General features: G+C 34.5%; 3 protein-coding genes across 4 annotated transcripts; 1 reads left to right on the forward strand and 2 right to left on the reverse strand.

Moving 5' to 3' along the window:
- Nucleotides 1-493: 493 nt before the first annotated feature.
- LOC108904617 (eukaryotic translation initiation factor 4H) lies at nucleotides 494-11,359 on the reverse strand. The gene is made up of 5 exons (XM_018707249.1): nucleotides 11,302-11,359; nucleotides 10,076-10,374; nucleotides 5,671-5,841; nucleotides 5,367-5,504; nucleotides 494-1,479 (listed from the first exon to the last, which is right to left on the reverse strand). The coding sequence occupies exons 1-5, from the start codon at nucleotides 11,337-11,339 to the stop codon at nucleotides 1,331-1,333; spliced, it is 795 nt and encodes a 264-aa protein (XP_018562765.1). The 5' UTR covers nucleotides 11,340-11,359; the 3' UTR covers nucleotides 494-1,330.
- Nucleotides 11,360-11,872: 513 nt separating this feature from the next.
- On the forward strand, nucleotides 11,873-17,957 carry LOC108904610 (myb-binding protein 1A-like protein). The gene is made up of 6 exons (XM_018707236.1): nucleotides 11,873-12,046; nucleotides 12,105-12,290; nucleotides 12,342-12,524; nucleotides 12,579-12,791; nucleotides 12,845-13,553; nucleotides 15,636-17,957. The coding sequence occupies exons 1-6, from the start codon at nucleotides 11,873-11,875 to the stop codon at nucleotides 17,930-17,932; spliced, it is 3,762 nt and encodes a 1,253-aa protein (XP_018562752.1). The 3' UTR covers nucleotides 17,933-17,957.
- Nucleotides 17,958-18,003: 46 nt separating this feature from the next.
- On the reverse strand, nucleotides 18,004-18,896 carry LOC108904614 (transcription initiation factor TFIID subunit 7-like). Of its 2 annotated transcripts, XM_018707241.2 has the most exons (5): nucleotides 18,782-18,896; nucleotides 18,326-18,733; nucleotides 18,218-18,272; nucleotides 18,128-18,165; nucleotides 18,004-18,062 (listed from the first exon to the last, which is right to left on the reverse strand). In XM_018707241.2, exons 1-5 carry the CDS (start codon nucleotides 18,863-18,865, stop codon nucleotides 18,042-18,044), a joined length of 606 nt encoding a protein of 201 aa, XP_018562757.1. In that variant the 5' UTR covers nucleotides 18,866-18,896; the 3' UTR covers nucleotides 18,004-18,041. The 2 variants fall into 2 exon arrangements, with proteins under 2 accessions (XP_018562757.1, XP_018562755.1); XM_018707239.2 differs by lacking the exon at nucleotides 18,004-18,062 and having other exon boundaries at nucleotides 18,066-18,165.
- Nucleotides 18,897-19,137: the final 241 nt, after the last annotated feature.

Raw genomic sequence — 19,137 nt, forward strand, 5'->3', positions numbered from 1 at the left:
TTTCGACACTAAAAATTTTTTGACCGTCTCAATAAATACATTTTATTTAAAATCACATTCCCAGCAATAAAATGCATAAACTTTTTTGTAAAACGAGTAGTTCCAGGGTGTTTTTACATTTTCGTCGAAAATTTTAATCAAGAATGCCTTTTTCTCATAAAATGAAAAATAAAAGTATTTTCCCTCTTTTCCAATCTCGTGCACATACACGTATGATTTTTCGCATTTTTTGTCCAAAAATTGCCAATTTCTCAAAGAAAATAATTGAGTATTTTTATTTTAAAAATTTTTTTTGGAAAATTATGATAACAGCCCTGGAAAACCCACCACCGGATGAACAAAAAACTAATACCAATTACATGGCAATAAATCCTAAAGACCTGTATTGAGTTTCATTTCTCACTAGTTTCGGAATTATTAAAAAAATTGTTTTAGGCGTCGCGACAATAACGCCGTAACTTTTTTACTAAGAATTTTGGGACCCATGTCTATAGCAAACTTTTTGCTTAAAATGATGTTTACTATCTCTCGTCTCAGTTTGACGCCATATTTTAAGTATAGAAAAATGGTGCATTTGAACTACTCGGGTTTTTGCAGTTTGTCGGCTGTTCAGTTTGGTACATTTGAACTACTCGCTTTTTTTTGCATTCGTTGATTTGGCTTTTCGTCGAAGTCCTGCAGGATTTAAAACACATTAACTCCAAAACGTTTCTTTACCGTTTTTAGAATCGCCAATGGCGCCAAATTTCCACGGTCCTTACTGATCTCCGTCACTAATCGACAAATTTTTGAATGAATTCCCTGGATTTACGCCATTAATCAGCTACGCCCCTGTTTCATCCCTCTACGCAAACATCTTCAGACACATCGTAGAGAACGCAATACTTTTTTCTTTCGAAAACGATGCATTCCCGGACATCTTTCACACCTCATTTCCGACCGCCGGAAATCACTTTCAACTCCCATCGATTACTCCCGGAACGTCCCGTACAGGATAACGATTACTTCCATTAAAAATTGCTTACAAGAGAACCTGGACCGTGGGTATGTTTTGAATGAACCGTAGCCGTAGCCGGCGACTATAAAAATAGCAAAAAAAAAAATCACCAATTAAGTCAAATGCGAACGTGTAACCAAACCGCCTGGCATTTCACCCGGAAACCTGAACGGCAAATTTTTCCACTGTACGAAAAGAAAGAGACGGACGGGAGCAGTTAAGTCCCGCAAAGAACCGCCCTACGCGAATTTTTTTTTGTATTTATTAAGTTTACATTCTGCGTAATGTAAAATTGTAGTTCACAATAACTTAAAATATGAGACACACAGTAAATTAAACATTTTTACTCTCTGAAGCTATGTTCTCCTCCCTGGGCTTCGCCCCGCCGAAGATCGACGCGTTCTGGGACGACTCGGCCAAGGCGTTCACCGGGTCCTTCACCGTCCTCGGCAGCAGCTTCAGCTTCGGCCTGCCGGATGTATCTGAAAACCCACACCCGCGACTTAGAAGTACAATATGAATACAGACAAACAGTATTAGATATTGCGGGGAAATAACTAATCTGGGGAATTACACCACCAATATCTAGCAAGCAGCTAAGATCATTCATCAGCAGAACCACCAGACGTGTACCGGTTTCGAACATGTCAGTTCCCATTGCCATGCATTAGGCGAGGCGACCGACAGACGATTTAGCTCTTTAGATGTATATCTACTTCAACGTTTTGAGTGAGGGCAAGATGTAACCTTAGTATGTCATCCCTTCATGTCATGTCACTGCTATTGTCAAGTCAGTCGCAAAAAAAGTCTATAGATTAGTTAGTAGGCCTGTGCCATAAGAACAAAAGCTACATTTTTTGTCGGTAGGTACAAATGTAACACTTTGTGTCAGTAGGCACAAAGTAATGTTTTGTGCTAGTAGGCATTGAGTACCAATGGCATTTGAGATAGGGTATATATTGTAGGTTATTACTCACGGTCACCCAGCACACTTGTAGTCCAGGAAGATGAGTAAAAAATAAGTGAACTTTTTTACTATGAAATTAATTTTTTTATAGAAGAGTGTAGGTTTTGAGGTTAGAAAACATGTGCCACACGCGACATACAGCGTTTTGAGATATAGAGATATGTATACAGGGTGTTGTAAAATGTTGTTCAGAGAATTCTAGAGCAGATTCTACATCTAAAAATACCAAAAGAATTCCTGTAAACGTAGGTCCGCTAATGCTTCATTAATTTTCAAAATAGACGTCAAAAAAAATTTTAAAAATGTTTTTTATTGAAAATTTCAAAATTTTTCATTGGAAACCGATTTATGATAAATTTGGTATAATCGATTGCATTGCAAACCTATCAGGGGCGTAGATATGGGGGAGTACCTACCGATTTTTGACCAGAAAGTCTACGCCATTGATTTTTCTACAGGTTTTTACTTTATTTTTAGGAACCTCATTTCTTTTAGAACTTTTTGCTTGTCATTTAGCGATCGCCTTTCGAACTATTGAAGATTTTTAAAAATCATGCTAATCTATCTATGAAACCACTACCTACCAAAAAAACATAGTTGGTCACTGAGAAATAACATGCGCTGTCACTATGGAGAAATAAATGACCCAAATTTAAAGGATTTCCAATGAAAAATTTAGAAATTACCAATAAAAAACATAATTTTTTATTTTTGGAACTATTTCGAAAAAGAAGCATTTGCGGACCAAAATGTATAGGATTTTTTTTGTATTTTTGGATGTAGAATCTGCTCTAGAATTTCCTGAACAACATTTTGCAACACCCTGTATACAGTATGTCTTCGGTTGGAGTGGAAAAAAGGGAAAATATTTTTATTGTTCATTTTACGAGAAAAAGGCATTCTTGATTAAAATTTTCACTTGTCTTTAAAATGTCCTCAAAGATAAGCAAAAATTTTAATCAAGAATGCCTTTTTCCTGTGAAATGAAAAATAAAAGTATTTTTCCTCTTTTCCACTCTAGCCGTGGACATACTGTGTATGTATGATTTTGTATTTTTTGACCAAAAATTGTCAATATCTCGAAGAAAATAATTGAGTATTTTTGTTAAAAATTTTTATTGGAAAATATGATAAAAGCCCTGGAAAACCCTCCGCATCTCCACCACTGGATGAACAAAAAACTAATACCAATAACATTGCAATAAAGCCTAAAGACCTGTACCGAGTCATTTTTCAGTAGTTTTGGAATTATTAAAAAAATTGTTTTAGGCGATGCGAATTTATAACACCGTAACTTTTTTACTAAGAACTTTTGTACCCATGTCTATAGCAAACTTTTTGCTTAAACTGATGTTTACTATCTCTCGTCTCATATATCTCGCCATATTTTAAGTATAAAGAAATGGTACATTTGAACTACTCAACTTTTTGCAGTTTCTTGGCCGTTCATTTTGGTACATTCGAACTACTCGCTTTTTTTTTTTGCAGTTTGTTGGCCGTTCATTTGGCTTGACAAGCGGTGCTTTTTCCCCGAGATGGTACATTTTCGCTTGCGTGACCGACATGACGATGTCATCGTCAGTATTGGTTTTGCCAATTTTATTTATACAATTCACTGTAAAGTGTAATCTATATTAATCTAATTTGTGATAATATATTTTTGGGTCCAATATTTCAGTATTCAATACTTGGACTGGGATTAGTAAAGAATTTCAAAGAAAACAGATTTTTTTTGGAAAATTTTAAAAAGCGCATAATTAATACGAATTAACATTACGAAATGTACACCCTTGAAAACCTATAAAATGATATGTTTGATGCTCGTAAATAGTCAAACCTCGGACAACTATATAAGATTTTTCAAGAATATTCTGTAATTTTCTTTTCTCTAATTCACTTTTGTTATTTAAAAATGAATTGACCATCATTTTGGCTGCAAAACATTAATTTTCACATAATCTGTACTTCGTTTAAAAAATATACGTGAAAACTATTGGGAAAATCGAAATTTTTCATAAGAGCAATTTTGTAGGAAACTGAATTGTGAACAACTTTTATGTGAAATTTTTTTCGAAAAAATGCATCTTCATTGAAATATGGCACTGTTTTGTCAAAAAAAAGGTTAAAACTCGTATATATACGTCTACATCTCAAAACGCTGTATGTTGCTGGTTGTGGCGTGTGTGTGACACATGTATTCTGACCTCAAAACCTACACTCTTCTATAAAAAAAAGTTTCAGAGCAAAAAAGTTCGCTTATTCCGTCTTTTTATGTCCAACTTTCCTGGACTATCGAGGGTAAACGTTTTTATAAGAATTTACAATCGCGGGTCAACTCAATTTTTCACCCATTACTGTTAAACAAAAAAAAAAAGTTCTACCTACAGTCTACAATCTTGCAACTTTGTAAACTGTAACTTTTACACAGACTGGTGCAGGTTTTAACTGGGAAATATCACGAAACGACGGGACAACTAAGTTTAAGCAAAAAATACACTTATAGAACACTTTAGTTTGCATTAAAAGGTGTTTCATAAAAAAAATATATATATAAAAAATAAATCAAGAAGACGTTTAATGTACAGTAACGAAACTTAGGCCAACGATATTTGTACCCTTCCGTGTATCTTATAAAATCGACCAGTACTTTCAGTGGTATTTGAAAAAAAAAAAAAGTTACAAAAACGATAAAAGCAAAATAAAATTTTAAATACAGCGCAAATCAAAAGTCTAAGAAATCATTACTGTAAAAAAATTTTTTCTCATAAATACTGCATTTCTATATCCAGAATCTGTTTTTGATAAAAAAAAAAACAGATTATTTTTTATGCGTTATTTAATTATTTTCAATTCATTCACCACCGAACAGCAACGGATTTTTTTCATCTTCCATGGAATACATTTTAAATAAAAATGCTAGCACGATACAATTCTTCGTGCCGCTAATGAAAGAAAAACACCGTTTTAAAATAAAAGTCACTATTCGAATAAGATATTTTTTTCCAAAATTATGTTACACATTTTTTTTAATTTCAACACGCTGTATATCGAAAACGAAGTGCTTTCTGCCGTGCATTACGAATTTTTTTTTTCGAATGGTTTTTTTTGTTACCAGACGAGATTTCCCTATTGAAACCTACACCACCTTCACATAATATTTTCAAAAATACAGAAAATACTTAGAAAATATCATTTAAATATATTTATATTTAATCTCTGAAGAAGAAAGTAGTTTCCTGTACGTTAAAAATAAATTTAAATATAACGAAGACACAAAAAAAGCATGCGCCTACAGAATTCAATTAAAAAAAAATACATTATAGGCGAAAGCTTCGAAGAAAAGACGAGAAAGGGCCAAACGACAAAGAAAAAAGTATGATCGAGTGAACGGCTCTTACTCACCTGGAGCAGGGTTGGGAAGATCTTCAGAGAAACTCCTCCTCTCCTGGCGAGGTCTGCCGCCGCCGAACCCGCCACCGGGGTTTCCTCGTCCCCTGTTTGCACCCCACTCGCCCCCGCCACCTCGTTGCGGCCCTTCGTCTAAAAAAAGACGGTGTACATACATTTTAACTGTGCGTATAATTTGCCATGTCAAGATTTTCAAAATTACAAATTAAAGTTCCTAAACTAAAAATTTAATTTTCGGAAAAATAAACATTTCCGACGCAGAATGAAGTCAACAACGGAAGCTGGAGGTTACACTCACCTGTGAAGTTTCCGTAGTTGCCTCTGTAGCCGCCCCTTTCACGGTCGTTGAAGTTTCCCCTCGGGGGTCCCCTCCTCTCGAAATCGTCGTTGCCGAACCTGCCGCCGCCGCCTCGCCCTCGGCCGCCTCGTCCGCCCCTGTCGAAGCCCCCAGCTCTCTCGTTCCTCTTGCCTAAGTTTCAATTAAAACTATATTATACACATACGCATATTTTTTTATCCATACCAAATGCCCAATACAAAAACACATAAACTTGACAATAGTCAAAACCACGGTGAAAAAAAATTTATTTTTTTTGAATACGGTCCAAGAAAATTGTAATACTCGAGCAAATTCATAAAAGTAAATGTATTTTATTTGAAACAAAAAATTAACAAAACTTAAATTTTTTATTAGTAAACAAGTAAAAATAAACAAAATTCATTTCTCTATATAGCCCAGTTACTGTAGCTGGAAACATGGTAATACCTCCAAATTTTTTTTAACTGCATCGATTTTTCTCAAAATTTAGAATTAGGCTCCCCTTACCCCCCACCACCCCTTATTGGAAAAAAAAGAAAAAATACAAATTTAAGCGTTTTATGTAATCAAATCTTTTTTATTTATGCAGTATGAGTAATTTCATGTGCTATCTAACATGAAACTTAATGTATCCCAAATTTTCAACCCGAAAAAACCCTTAAAAATGACCTTTGGATGAAAATAATATAAAAAAAATTTTTCAACTTGAAACGATTTAATCATGCATTTTTATCAAATTAAAATTGATCTCTTGATTAAAAAATCTTTTTTATCGATTGCAACTTTTCAACCCTTGAAAAATCCCCTTCTTTCGAAAATAAAATGAAAAAATATTATTGAAAGAGTAGAAACATTTTAAAAGTGCATTCGTATTAAATAAACATTGATTCCCTTCTTATAAAATGTTATAATGCAAGTTTTTATACCTTCTTTCAAAGCAATTTCACTAGCTTTTACCAAAGCAGTACAAGGTGTTGTAATCACTTGGTGATCCATTAATGAAAAGTAAAAAATTTATTTTGGATACATCATAATTATCTTTACAACTTTCTCATAAAACCATTCCAACCAACGAAATCATTTTCTTCTATTTAGCCCGGTCATTATAGACATGAAAGAGCCTGTTTCGGGAAAAAAATACTATTAGAAGTTTCTCTGCGGAATATTGTTCGGAAACCTGTTATAAATAAAATATCAAAAAATCAACTTGAGGCTAGTTGGGAAACTTTGTTTTAACAGTGGTCAAAGTTATGGAAAAGTGGTTTTTTGACTCACGTAAAAAAGCTATTATTCATAGCGAAAAAAAGTTTATACAAAAAAGGTAGGTATTAAATAAGCCTATAAAATGAAAAAAGTCCGATTAAATTCCGATAATTTGTTTATGCACAAGAGCTCAAAAATGGTCGAAAATTGCCGTTTTTTTCAATTGCTAATAATTAATGCAATTTTCATCGCAGACACTTGTAATTCAGGATTTTTGAGGCTTTTTACACCCTTAATAAGTGGTAAAAATTTCAGCTCGAAAGCTTCATTGGTTTGGCGTTGGCGGAATTTGTTATCTAAGAAGATGCTATTTTCAATTCATTTTTCCCAAGCTCACAGGCGTTGTAGGGTTTTGATCATTAGTTGTTTTTGTACCTAAATAGTTGTATTGACATAGGCATTTACTGAGAATTTAGTTTTTCAAATTTAATTTGTTTAAAATTGACTGAAAAAATGTTAATATTTATTAAATTGTTAAGATAGGTAATTATTATAAAATAAAATAGTAACCTCTTTACTTTAGTTTTCTTCGAATTTAAAAAAAAAATCGTTGTTGTAAGTTGATTAGAAGCTGAGATAATTTTTTTTATTTATTTAATCGCAGTGACCTTAATTATTAATATTAAGAGCCGAAATTTAGAGAGAATATACATTAAGAGCTATATTTTCATGTCCTACATTAACATTAACGTGAATTCAACTATTTAATTTCGAAAAAGAAGATAGCGGTGATGCGTTCTATTACTTGGTCTAGAGAACGAGTGGGGAAGGCGAGGCTTAGCATGCGCGCTTAACGATGTAATAAATATTAACATTTTTTCAGTCAATTTTAAACAAATTAAATTTGAAAAATTAAATTATCAGTAAATGCATATGTCAATACAACTATTTAGGTACAAAAACAACTAATGATCGAAACCCTACAATGCCTGTGAGCTTGGGAAAAATGAATTGAAAATAGCATCTTCTTAGATAACAAATTCCGCCAACGCCAAGCTAATGAAGTTTTTGGGCTGAAATTTTTACCACTTATTAAGGGTGCAAAAAGCTTCAAAAATCCTGAATTACAAGTGTCTGCGATGAAAATTGCATTAATTATTAGCAATTGAAAAAAGCGGACAATTTCGACCATTTTTGATATCTTGCGATGTGCATAAACAAATTATCGGAATTTAATCGGACTTGTCTTATTTTACAGATTTATTTAATACCTACCTTTTTTGTATAAACCCTTTTTTTCTCTATGAATAACAGTTTTTTACGCCAGTCGAAAAACTACTTTTTCATAATTTTAACAAAGTTTCCCAACTAATCTCGAGTTGATTTTTTGATATTTTGTTTATAACACGTTTCTTAACAATATTCCGCAGAAAAACTTCTAATAGTATTTTTTCCCGAAAAAAGCTATAATGATTGGCCTAATTATAATGTAGTACTATTTATTCGAATATACACTCATACTAAATACGTATATATACAAAAAAGATTTAAATGCTAAAATTATCACCTATACACGTGTTTATTTTTTTGACGATAACTTTCTTACTTTTTAAGATTTTTAATCGCACAAAGGCTCATTGTGCAGGGAATTGTAAGGGCTACGTGAAATGTTGACTTGATCTTTTTTAAGCCATTCATTTTTAAGTTTGAAGGATTTAAAGGGTTCAAAGAGGGTGGTTTTGTCATTCATATGATAACTTAAAATGGCGATATCTCGATTAATATTAATTTTAGAGCAATAAAAAATTAAAGCAAAATCTTCAGCAAAAATAAAGCAAATTTTTTTTACTCTTGTATTTTTTTCGTATATCCTTTAATTTTTAAGTTACAGCGTAAAAATCGAATTTTTTTCAAAAATTTGAAAAACACATTTCAAAAATTAAGTTTTTTTTCGAAATCATGCTTTGTAAGTGAGCCAAAGACCCAGAACACATTCTTAGAACATAAATCAAGAAATCTATAAATGGATTGCATTTAATTTTAGTTCTGTCGCCAAAGGCACTGATTTGTTTATTAATTTTTTCTTAAAAAAAATAAGACTATCATGTTATTTCGATCATATTTCCATTAATTTTGATTCAAAAGACTTTTAAAACAGCTCATTTTAAAGGGTTTTCAAAGTGCTTTAAAAAAGGTTCAAATAGTTTTTTTTAAATATTTATGGTTTTGGCGTTATTTAACGTTAACTGGTTCCAATTTAGTTTTTGCTAACATATAATAATGTTTAAAAATCCATAACTCGGTTTATATTGCAATTAGAGAAAAAACAAAATCATGCTATTAGATTTATTTTTTATTATCTTTCTTTTTGTTCATTACAACTTTTTCGTTAAATCCAATGGTTTCAGTTATTTGCAAAAAACTGTCCGAAAACAACAACTTTTTCAGTAAAAAATCAACATTTTCATTCACGAATTACTCGGAAAGTATTGGATTATCCAAAAAACTTTATATAACATTTGTTACTTAAAATTGACTCCTCTATCGAATCCTGTGGTTATTTTGGGCGTAAAAATTTCCACCCCCCGAGCAAAAGCACACTTCGGCACTATATAAGTTTTGTTCGTTGAGGCATTCCCCACATTCAGTCAAAATTTCACGTCAATCGGTTGAGTTATAAAGAATTCGGAGGTAAAAACCCCGAGTAACTGGACTAATAAGTAAACAAAACATTTTAGTGTTTTTTTTTACCAAATTTCAACATAAAAAACTAAATGCAGAGTCCTATCGGCTTCGTTTTAAACTAAAAATTGTCGGATAATTATTTCATTAAAATTATTTCTAAAGGTTACTTTTTTATATATATATATTATTTATATTGCAAAACATAGAAACTAGGACCCGTTTTATTTAAAATTGTAATAAAACTAACATTTTTTCCACGTTTTCCCAATTTTTCTATAAAAGAAAAAAAATCCCAAAAATTTGGATGTATAAATACAAAGCAATGAAAAATTATGAATAACTGTTACTGCAGTTTGCTCTTGCATTTTTTAATTTTTTTGTAAACTGCAAGCAAATATTTTCATCACAAATAACTTTTTGCATAAAACCACAAATAAAAATGTTTCGCGTCTCGTCCGCTCCCACCGTTTACATAATGTATATAAAAACCACCTACCTTCCGCGACATCAATCTTCACGATATGCGACTCCACCTCGACGGAGCCGTTCATGCTGATGGCCTGCTCGAGGTCCTGGAGCGTCTCGAATTCCACGTAGCAGAACCCCTTAAATCTGTCCGTCTCCTTGTCCATAACCAGCCTGACGTTCTTCACAGACAGGTTCGTGAATATTTTGTTGACGTCTCCCTGGACGAATCCGTACGGCAGGTTCCCTATGTAGGCTGTGAAGGGAGGTTCGGTGGGCAGGGGCTTTCTACCGCCGCCGCCGCCTCCTCGCCTTCCCCCTCCATAATCCCTGCAAGACGAATTTGTTGAAATCAAATCATAACGCTCTTAAATAACTTCTGTGTCTGAAAAAATTACTCTCGTCTGTTAAGCAAAAACGGTTCGTGTAAAAACCAATTTCAATGTTATTTTCACTGAAGAAAATAATCACACAGTGTGCAATCTACGTTATTGAAAATAAATTTGACTGACCATAAAAAAATGTGTTACGGTGATATTTATAAAACGATGAATCAATTTTGTTTATGTTTAGATGAAAATTGGTAACAGTATCATTTATACGTGCCTCTTATCGCTAAAACTCACCCTTGCAAATATATTGAATGAAATACAAAACCAAAATTTTCCATCGAAAGCAAATATATTTGATAGTTTACATGTTTCAAGTCTTTATCAACTTAAATCATAGTATACTTATAAAAGAAAAAATATCCAATTTAATTTCTTCAGAAAAATAAACTAACACGTAGATTGAGCTGTGGCAAGCTTTACTTTATCGGTAACATGAAATGTACCAAACCCATAAATAAATGTGCAAACATCAATTTTACATTAATAACATTGTTTTTGATAAATTTCCTTAAATTTGTAGAAGTGAGTCAGTCCTGATATGACATGACTTGAAGCACACACTGTGTATATATTAAAGAATTCTCCGGTATGGAATTATACAGCTGTTGATATTATTATTCAATACAATTTTAATACAGCCTTGTATAAAGCGTAAGCATCGTAAATGTATGTTTTTTTCTTGACTTATAAAAATTCAGCATGTGCATCAAAATGCAGCATTGCCGCCTAGATACAAAATATCACTAAAATCGCACTTTTCACACAGATTTTTTTACCGCAAATCTTAATCAAGGGCAATAGCTGTGTGATCACACAAAAACACGTATTACTCCTACACTATTTTAGTTAAATTTTCAATTTTTACCTGTTGTCTCTATCATCATAACCGCTACGACCGGCCATGTTTTATATTAAGGGGCCTGCGCACTGCGTCCTTTGACACAAACTTGAAAAGGGCAGCCAACGGTATCATATCATTTTTTTCCTATTTTGCACGACAAATTTTTGAAAATTTCACGCTTTTAATCTCAACTAAATACCAGTCAATATTTAGAGGTATTATTAATTGATTTGGATACGTTAGTTGACAGTTACTGTTTCTAAACTGCTAATTTTAATTTCTTAAACAAAAGAAACACACAAAATTAAGGTTTTAGTCCATTTTTGACGGTCACACAGGAATTAATTAAATTATGTCATTTCGACAAGTTGTTATGTCAATTTGACACATGATTATAAAACCAAAAGTAATTTGTTGTTATTGTCAGCTTTAAAAATGTTAACAATCAATCCGTTCAAAGGAAAAATTTCTACAACGAAACGAAATCTCGGTATTAACAGTTTATGGGTAATTTTTGTTCTCGTTGAAAATCGCTTTGACAAGAAAATTTCTAATTTTGTTAAAACGTAAAAGTAACCAAGCAACAAATGTCAAAATGGCGGCTGACGAGCACGTGGAAGAGGTTAATTCAAATGAAAATGAGAAATCTACGAGAAAAATCGAAAAGACCATTTTGGACAATTTTTCCAACTTAGTGAAGCCACAGGAAAAAGTCCGTATTAGAAGTAGTGTTAATCTTATAAAGTATTTAGTAGAAAACGAGGAAAATGTAAGGTTAAGTGTGTTTTCATTAAACGTAACTTATTAATTTGGTAATAACATTACAGGCAAACGAGTTAAAATACGCACTTGGGCGAATAATAAGGGGATTGGGATCATCTACAGTAAGTGCTAGAACAGGTTTCTATACAGCTTTAGTAGGTCTGATCAATACAAGAGACGATATTTCAGTAACTGATATCTTTAACCACCTCGAGAAAGAATTACACAAAGCAGGAAGTAACACCAAAGGGGTAAGTTTAGTGAAAGGTTGAACTGCCTTTATTATAAACTTACTTTTATAGGAGAACGCCGATATATATCTGGGACAAATATTAACATGTGGCGCTATTATGAGGTCCGAATTATGGTCCAGGTGTTCAGAAGAAGAGCAAAAGAGAATAATAGAATTACTGCTAAAAAATTCTAAAGAACGGATATATCTCAGCTTAGTCGCTTATAATTTTATCACTGATAAGTTTAAAGAGGTAAAGCATTAGAAAAATCATTTTATTATTTGTAGTATATTTTGATAATTTTAGATGAACGAGCGTGATTTTAAAAAGACGTTCCAAATAATAAAGGAGACGTTATCCAAACCGTGGGCCGAGCAAAATATCGATTCCCTATATTTATTGCTGTGCGTTAAAAATAAAAATTCAAGTTATGTGAATAACAAGTTTTTACAGAAGACTGTTGGTACAAAAGATATAATTTGCCCAAAAAGCTTGGAAGAACTGTGCAGCATATTAATGGTAACTCATCCTTATTTATTTTTGGTTTCATACGTAAATTTTTTTTGTTTTAGACTATACCTAGGGTGACGTTCTTGAAACACCCAATATATGAAATTATCGGCAAAGATCTTGCCGTTTCCGAGCACTTAATCCCTTTTGTGCAAATCGTCGATGCAAACCTACAAAGGCCCAATAGAAACAAACAACTTATCGCTACAAAGATCTATTCTATAATATTACAAAACGTACAAAATCTCGATTCGGTACCTCAAATATTAACGAAGAACTTCATCCAGCAGACTTTGAACTATTTCAAGACCTTCAAAGGTAAAAATAAGGACGCGGAATTCCAACAGAGCACCAACAAGTTTTTCGAAACGTTACTAGAGACCCTGAAACGGGACGGAGCAAAATCCCAGACCAAGATAGCGGTCTTGAAGAAACTACTTTTCTATCCCGGCACTTTTATTTTCGAAAAGATCACCAGAAGCAAAGTGATCCAACAGATAACTTACAGCTTGGATAACGGCGGTGTTAAAATGTTGGCAACGCTGTACGAGGGCGTGATCAAAGGCACGGAGAAAATCGATAGCGAGGACGCAAGGAACGAAAATTGGTTGAATAACGATAGACTGTACGCCGCCCATTTGCTGATAAAACTGCTGAGTCACGCCTCGATGAAGGACGAAAACGAATGGAAGACGGAGAAACTGGGCTTTCTTATGCATCTAGGATTGTTCCGAATGGATAACGGGGCCAATATAGGATCCGAATTAGCAGGTAATAATAATAATCTATTAATGTTGGATAGTTTCATCGCGACGTGACAACAGCACTTAACCTGCTGATACACGCCTCGTGTGCATGCAGCAGACTTATCCTATGGAAAAAATGTAAACAACTATTATTGTGAAACATTTAGTAAATTTCAAGACAATCGTTTTCCAGTTTTTAAATAAATAAAATAAAATGTATCGATTTCGTAGTACGAAGATAGTGTTGTGCTTAAATTTTAGCTCGAATTTTAGTAATTATGAATCTCTTAAAAACAGGAACTTAACTTTTAATCAAATTATGTATTTGAAAATTATGTAATTAAAGTACCCAAAGATTCAAGTCGTCCACATAATCATACGTATTAAAAATAATTTAGGTACTTACCAAAAAGCACAATTCGGTAATTTTTGAACGCACAAGTACAAAACAATCTACAACATATGCTCAAACTGTTCACCACCATTTTCGATGCACGTACGACACCTTCGAAACCAATTATCATGCACTCGCTGGAAAACGCCTCAAGAAAAGAAATTGTACGCAAAAAACACTCCGACACGGTCCAATTCCAGACACCAACTGAATTGCGTATTGCCGGACAGCTTAGTATAGTTGTTACGATGTCAATTGGAACCTGTAAATCTTAAAGCACAGGACCGTATGCACTTCTCCTGAAATTTCTTCTTATGCTTTGACCATGGTGTGTCTCGTAATTTATACTCTAATAGCAATCGGTGAGTCCGGTATTGGTAAACTAGTCCGCCTGATGTAGAATTGACGGCGGTGCGCTGGTCATCAAAGCAAACCTGTATTGGTCCACTAGGTCATAAATAATTTTTTTGTATGGTACACGGGTTCACTTAGTTTTTCCGTTTTGTCAGTGCAGTGCAGAGAATTGCTTGGCGGGGTATGTTGTTGGTATAATACGTATTATTATTTATTAGTAGATATTATTATTTATTCATATCGTAACCAGTAAAGTTATTATAATAAATGTTATATGTAATTATCTGGTAATTTAACGTAGCTCCCTGAAGACTCTTTGAAGCGAAGGATAACGAAATAACTCGGGAAAATCCCCAAATAGTGGAACCGGTTTTTGTCGAATATATTGAAACACACTCAGAGTTTAAAAACAAAGATTTACACATAAAAAGCCAACGTATTATATTGAATATATATGAATGTTTGAAAATTGAAAATAGTGAACAATGTGATAAAAAAGTTAGGAAACGGATTAACGAATTAACTAAGATATCAAAAACGATAATTTATCCCGTAATTAAAGAGGGATTGATCACGGTACAAAGAGGAAACGGAAAAATACAAAATTAAAGAAAATTAACGATTTTACCAATGTATTGCGGCGCACAATTTATAATATGTATAAAGAAAATAAAGTTCCTACTTTAAAAACGATTCGAGATAAATTAAGCGATTATCCTGATTATAATTATAAATCTTTAGATATTTTACGACATGCGATATATTAAGATGCGATTTTAAACATAAAAAAACTTGACGATCGTATGGTAATATAGCTCGGAATATAGTATAAGGGCTAAATTTTTCTGGACGTCTATGGATTCCGTAGAATTTATGGGTTAAATGTTTTTATGCGGTTCCAATTGAGATCGTAACAACTATACCTCGTGCTATCCGCCGCGCCGTTGTCACACTGCTCGATATGAATTTTATCGAATTTTAAAATTAATAACGACCCTAATTATTTTTTAGAATTAAGCATCGTTAACGAAAAAGTAATTCATCGGAAGTGATTCATTTTTCGAATAAAATATTGACTATATTGACAATTGATTCACATTTTGTACCGTATAAAATGTCTCTGATAAAACGATCTGTTTCATTAAGATTTTTATACACTTCTAAAATGTTTGCTTCATTAGAAAACTTGCTTTTATAGGAAGCAGAAATAAAATTACTGAATTAAAAATTTATCGTAATTAGCGAGTTTGTAACTCGTCAGTGTTGAACTGGTAGTAGTTCGAGTGTATGACGTAAAAATGATTGACATTTCAAAATTTTTGAAATTAAAATGCCATTGTTAATGAATTATCTTTGCAGCTTCCTTGAAAACGGCATTTTTTGGATCGTTGGACATGAAATTGTTAAAACTGGAAGATATACAAACGATATTGTCCCGCCTGGTACGAGAATTAGATTCCAAACTAACGCCCGACAACTTAGAGATAATACTGAGGAACCCTATACCCGCCGAACAGTACGAAACGTGGCAAAAGACGATACAGACCATAACGAAAATCGAAAAGAAAAAGAAAAAAGGAGGATTAAGATCCGTGTTCCTAACCCTATTCCTACACATGGGCATGCAACTGTTCAACGACGCAAACTTAGCTTCGGATTCCTTAAAAGAACTCTTCCTGTGTTACGAAAAGACCAGAAAAAACAGGACGAATTCTGAGAGCACGGACGAAACAGAAGAACGGAATGACACCGTAAAAACCAACGATCCCGCTTGGATCGAAGTGGTGGCTGATCTATTCCTCAACTTACTCTCCCACAACTCGCACCTGCTGAGAACTCTAATAAAGTGCGTGTTTCCCCACTTGTGCCGCTACATGACCCCCGCAACTATTCACCAAATCCTCTCGGTGATCGACCCCAAAAATGAAGACAACCCCTTATCTAAACGTAACGATAACGACGAGGACGATGACGAAAACAACGAAGAGGAAAACGAATCGGACCCGGACGAGAAAGAATCGGAAGAAGAGGAGGATCTGGAAGACGTAGAAGACGAATCCGTGAACGACAGGCTGCGGATGGCCCTCCACAAAGTTCTCACCGATAACGGATATCAGTCCGACGAAGAGAGCGTGGATCTGGACAAGCTGAGCGATACAGAGGGCGAGAAGCTAGACGAGGCCCTGGCGGAGGCGTTCAAACAGTTCAGGCCGAACCACGGGAGGCGCAAGAAGCAGAACAAGGACCAAGAAACGCTGACGCATTTCCGCGTGCGAGTGTTGGACTTGATCGACATCTACTTGGACTCCACGCCGTCTATGATACTCGCACTGGAGATTATGTTACCGTTGCTGCAAGCTGTGGAGTTCAGTATACGCGACCAACACCAGAAACCGTTGCACGACAGGTTAAAGTCGTGTCTGAAAAAATTATCTTCACTGAAAAAGTTCAGCGATACGGACGGGGTCGACGAAACTGTGCTCGGCAATCTGTTGGGAAGTTTGTTGGAAAAGGGGACGAAAAATTCTTTAATAATACAAGATATGGGAGTACAGATCGCCGATTGTTGCATTTTCATAGTTCGGTGCGCGGATTTGTTGATGTCCCTGGAGGCGACTCCGAAAAAGATGCGAAAACACCTGAAAAACTCAATAACGGGGATCGTGAGGGACGAGCTACAAAATTATTTCCACAAAAGGGACTGTTTAACACCTTACGTTCTTTTTAAAAATGCCATACAGCTCACGTGGGACGGTACGCTTACTTTGGTACCCCTGTTGTTGGACTACGTTTTCAGCGATGACGTTAAGCCGTTCAAAAAAAACCAAGCACTTGAGCTGCTCAGGTTGTTCTACGCGAATCATCGATATTTGAGCACAAAGCCAGAAAAAATCAAGAAGAAACTCTCCGAAGAACACTCGCGATTCGCCGAAAACGTCAACAACCTCTTCAAAAGCCTGTGCGACAATCCAGAAAGAGCCGTTAAGGAAAAATTCATTTCGGGTTTGTTCAACGTGCTGGCAACCATGAAAACCAGCCGGCTAAACATCGAGATCAACTGGGAGAAAATTGCGGAGAACGTCAGGGAATACAGGAGTTTCGTGACGTTCTCGAAAGACGCCAAGTCGTCATTTAACAGACTCTGCAATCACCTCAACGTCTCGCATTTAGTCAAGATGAAACCAAAAACGGTTAATATCAGTGTACCGGTCGACGAAGACGAAAACAGCGAGAACGAAGGAACGGGGAAGCCCGACAAAAAGAAGAAAAAGAAAACGAAAAATAAAGAGAAGCTGAAGTTGAAGAAAGAAGCGAAAGAGCTGAGATTGAGCAGTTTGTCTGAAGGTTTCAAAGACTTGGACTTTGCCGCTGCCAAGAACGTCGAAACGAGTGAAAACGAAGGCGAAGAGGAGAAAAATGATGTCAGTGATTTAAATGGGGACATTAAAGGTACTAAAAAGAGGAAGAAAAGTGGCAAATCGCAAGAACAAGAACAAGAAGGAAGGAAGACCGCCAAGAAAAAGAAAAATGAAAAGGACACAAGTGAAAGTTCTTTGAGTGCAACTAACGGCTCTTCCAACGAAAGAGACAATGTTAACAAGCGTAAAGGGAACGAGGACACTAAACTTCAAAAGAAGAAAAAAGTTCTACACTAATTAAAATGTTTTATTTTTTAAATAAATGTACAGGAAGTTGCGATTTTTTTAATAAAATATTGTTTCAAAACCGAACACACAACAGGGTTTAATAAACACACCTTATCGCCTACGCAGAATTGTCGCTTAGCTAAAAAAAAAAGAAAAAAATTACAAAAGATGTCCGAGTGAAAATATGATTAAAAGACTTTCAACCTCTGAATCGCTGGAAAGGTGTCCGAACAGCGACGTTTCTGCAAAGAAATCTTTATAAAACACGAAACATACGAATAAAAACATTTTTACCATACTGTTTACTAGAACTTGTACCTTCATACAGTATTTCGAATTTTGATGACGCCTGCAAAATTATTCATAAAATGTAATTAAATACACCAATATGTTCCTACTTACAGCTTCTAAGTCTGTACTCAACAAGTAATACAGTTCTTTAGTGACCGACTCTGCTTCAATGGCAAAATCCGTATTGTACATGGTCTTTCTGAACCTCTTCGTCTTCACATTTTTCAGTGGCGGACAATATCCATGGATCGTATCCTTCTTGTCACTAATCTCGCCTTGGTTAGAGCAATCCAGCATCTGAGAAATATCCGCGGTCTTAAACAGTGTCGAAGTGTCGTTACAAATGTTGGTTTTGTACGATTCTATTATTGTCGGTAACTTTTTCAGAGTGCCGTAAAAGACAGACTTTGCAAAGTACACGCTTCCTTCGTTTTCGTCCGGATTCAGATATATTTTTGATAGTTTTTTTACCTTCTCCGGTTTAGTTTGAAGTAATTCTCGAAGCTTGCAGGCTTCTTCCTAAAAGTGGCATGTTTTTAAAGTTTAATCAAATGTGAATAATTTTACATAGGGAAGGCGTAATATGAATTGTTCTTCTAAATCAATTTTGTCCTCTTCAAGTTCCATTTTGTTTTCCGCAATTAACTGCATTCAAATTTAAATTTCATCACAGCAGCAGCCATCTAAGTTTATCTTGTTGAAAGATTTCCGCTTTTTCAAATTTAAATTAGGCCTACTGCAAACAAGAAGTAGTTCTAATGTAGTTTTGCATGAGTAGATTCTTTGTTCTGTGGGTCTGAATGAGGCGGGATTTTTAAGTATCTTAGAAGTGTTTCTTTGAATATTTACATGCAAAGTAGATTATCCAGAATGTTTCCTTTTGTTTTGTTCACTATTGCTTTAGTACTGATTGCGAACAACTT

Source organism: Anoplophora glabripennis, unplaced genomic scaffold (assembly GCF_000390285.2).
Source record: "Anoplophora glabripennis isolate ALB-LARVAE unplaced genomic scaffold, Agla_2.0 scaffold294, whole genome shotgun sequence".
NCBI lineage: Eukaryota > Metazoa > Arthropoda > Insecta > Coleoptera > Cerambycidae > Anoplophora > Anoplophora glabripennis.

Coding starts and splice junctions, on each gene's coding strand:
- LOC108904614 (XM_018707239.2), bottom strand. CDS start 18,865: ATGCAGTTAATTGCGGAAAACAAAATGGAACTTGAAGAGGACAAAATT. Junction 18,734..18,781: donor TCATATTACGCCTTCCCTAT/GTAAAATTATTC, acceptor TGCCACTTTTAG/GAAGAAGCCTGCAAGCTTCG. Junction 18,166..18,217: donor AAGTTCTAGTAAACAGTATG/GTAAAAATGTTT, acceptor ATTTCTTTGCAG/AAACGTCGCTGTTCGGACAC.
- LOC108904610 (XM_018707236.1), top strand. CDS start 11,873: ATGGCGGCTGACGAGCACGTGGAAGAGGTTAATTCAAATGAAAATGAG. Junction 12,525..12,578: donor TCACTGATAAGTTTAAAGAG/GTAAAGCATTAG, acceptor TGATAATTTTAG/ATGAACGAGCGTGATTTTAA. Junction 12,792..12,844: donor AACTGTGCAGCATATTAATG/GTAACTCATCCT, acceptor TTTTTGTTTTAG/ACTATACCTAGGGTGACGTT.
- LOC108904617 (XM_018707249.1), bottom strand. CDS start 11,339: ATGGCCGGTCGTAGCGGTTATGATGATAGAGACAACAG. Junction 10,375..11,301: donor TATGATGATAGAGACAACAG/GTAAAAATTGAA, acceptor TTCGTCTTGCAG/GGATTATGGAGGGGGAAGGC. Junction 1,480..5,366: donor TCTTCCCAACCCTGCTCCAG/GTGAGTAAGAGC, acceptor GTGGGTTTTCAG/ATACATCCGGCAGGCCGAAG.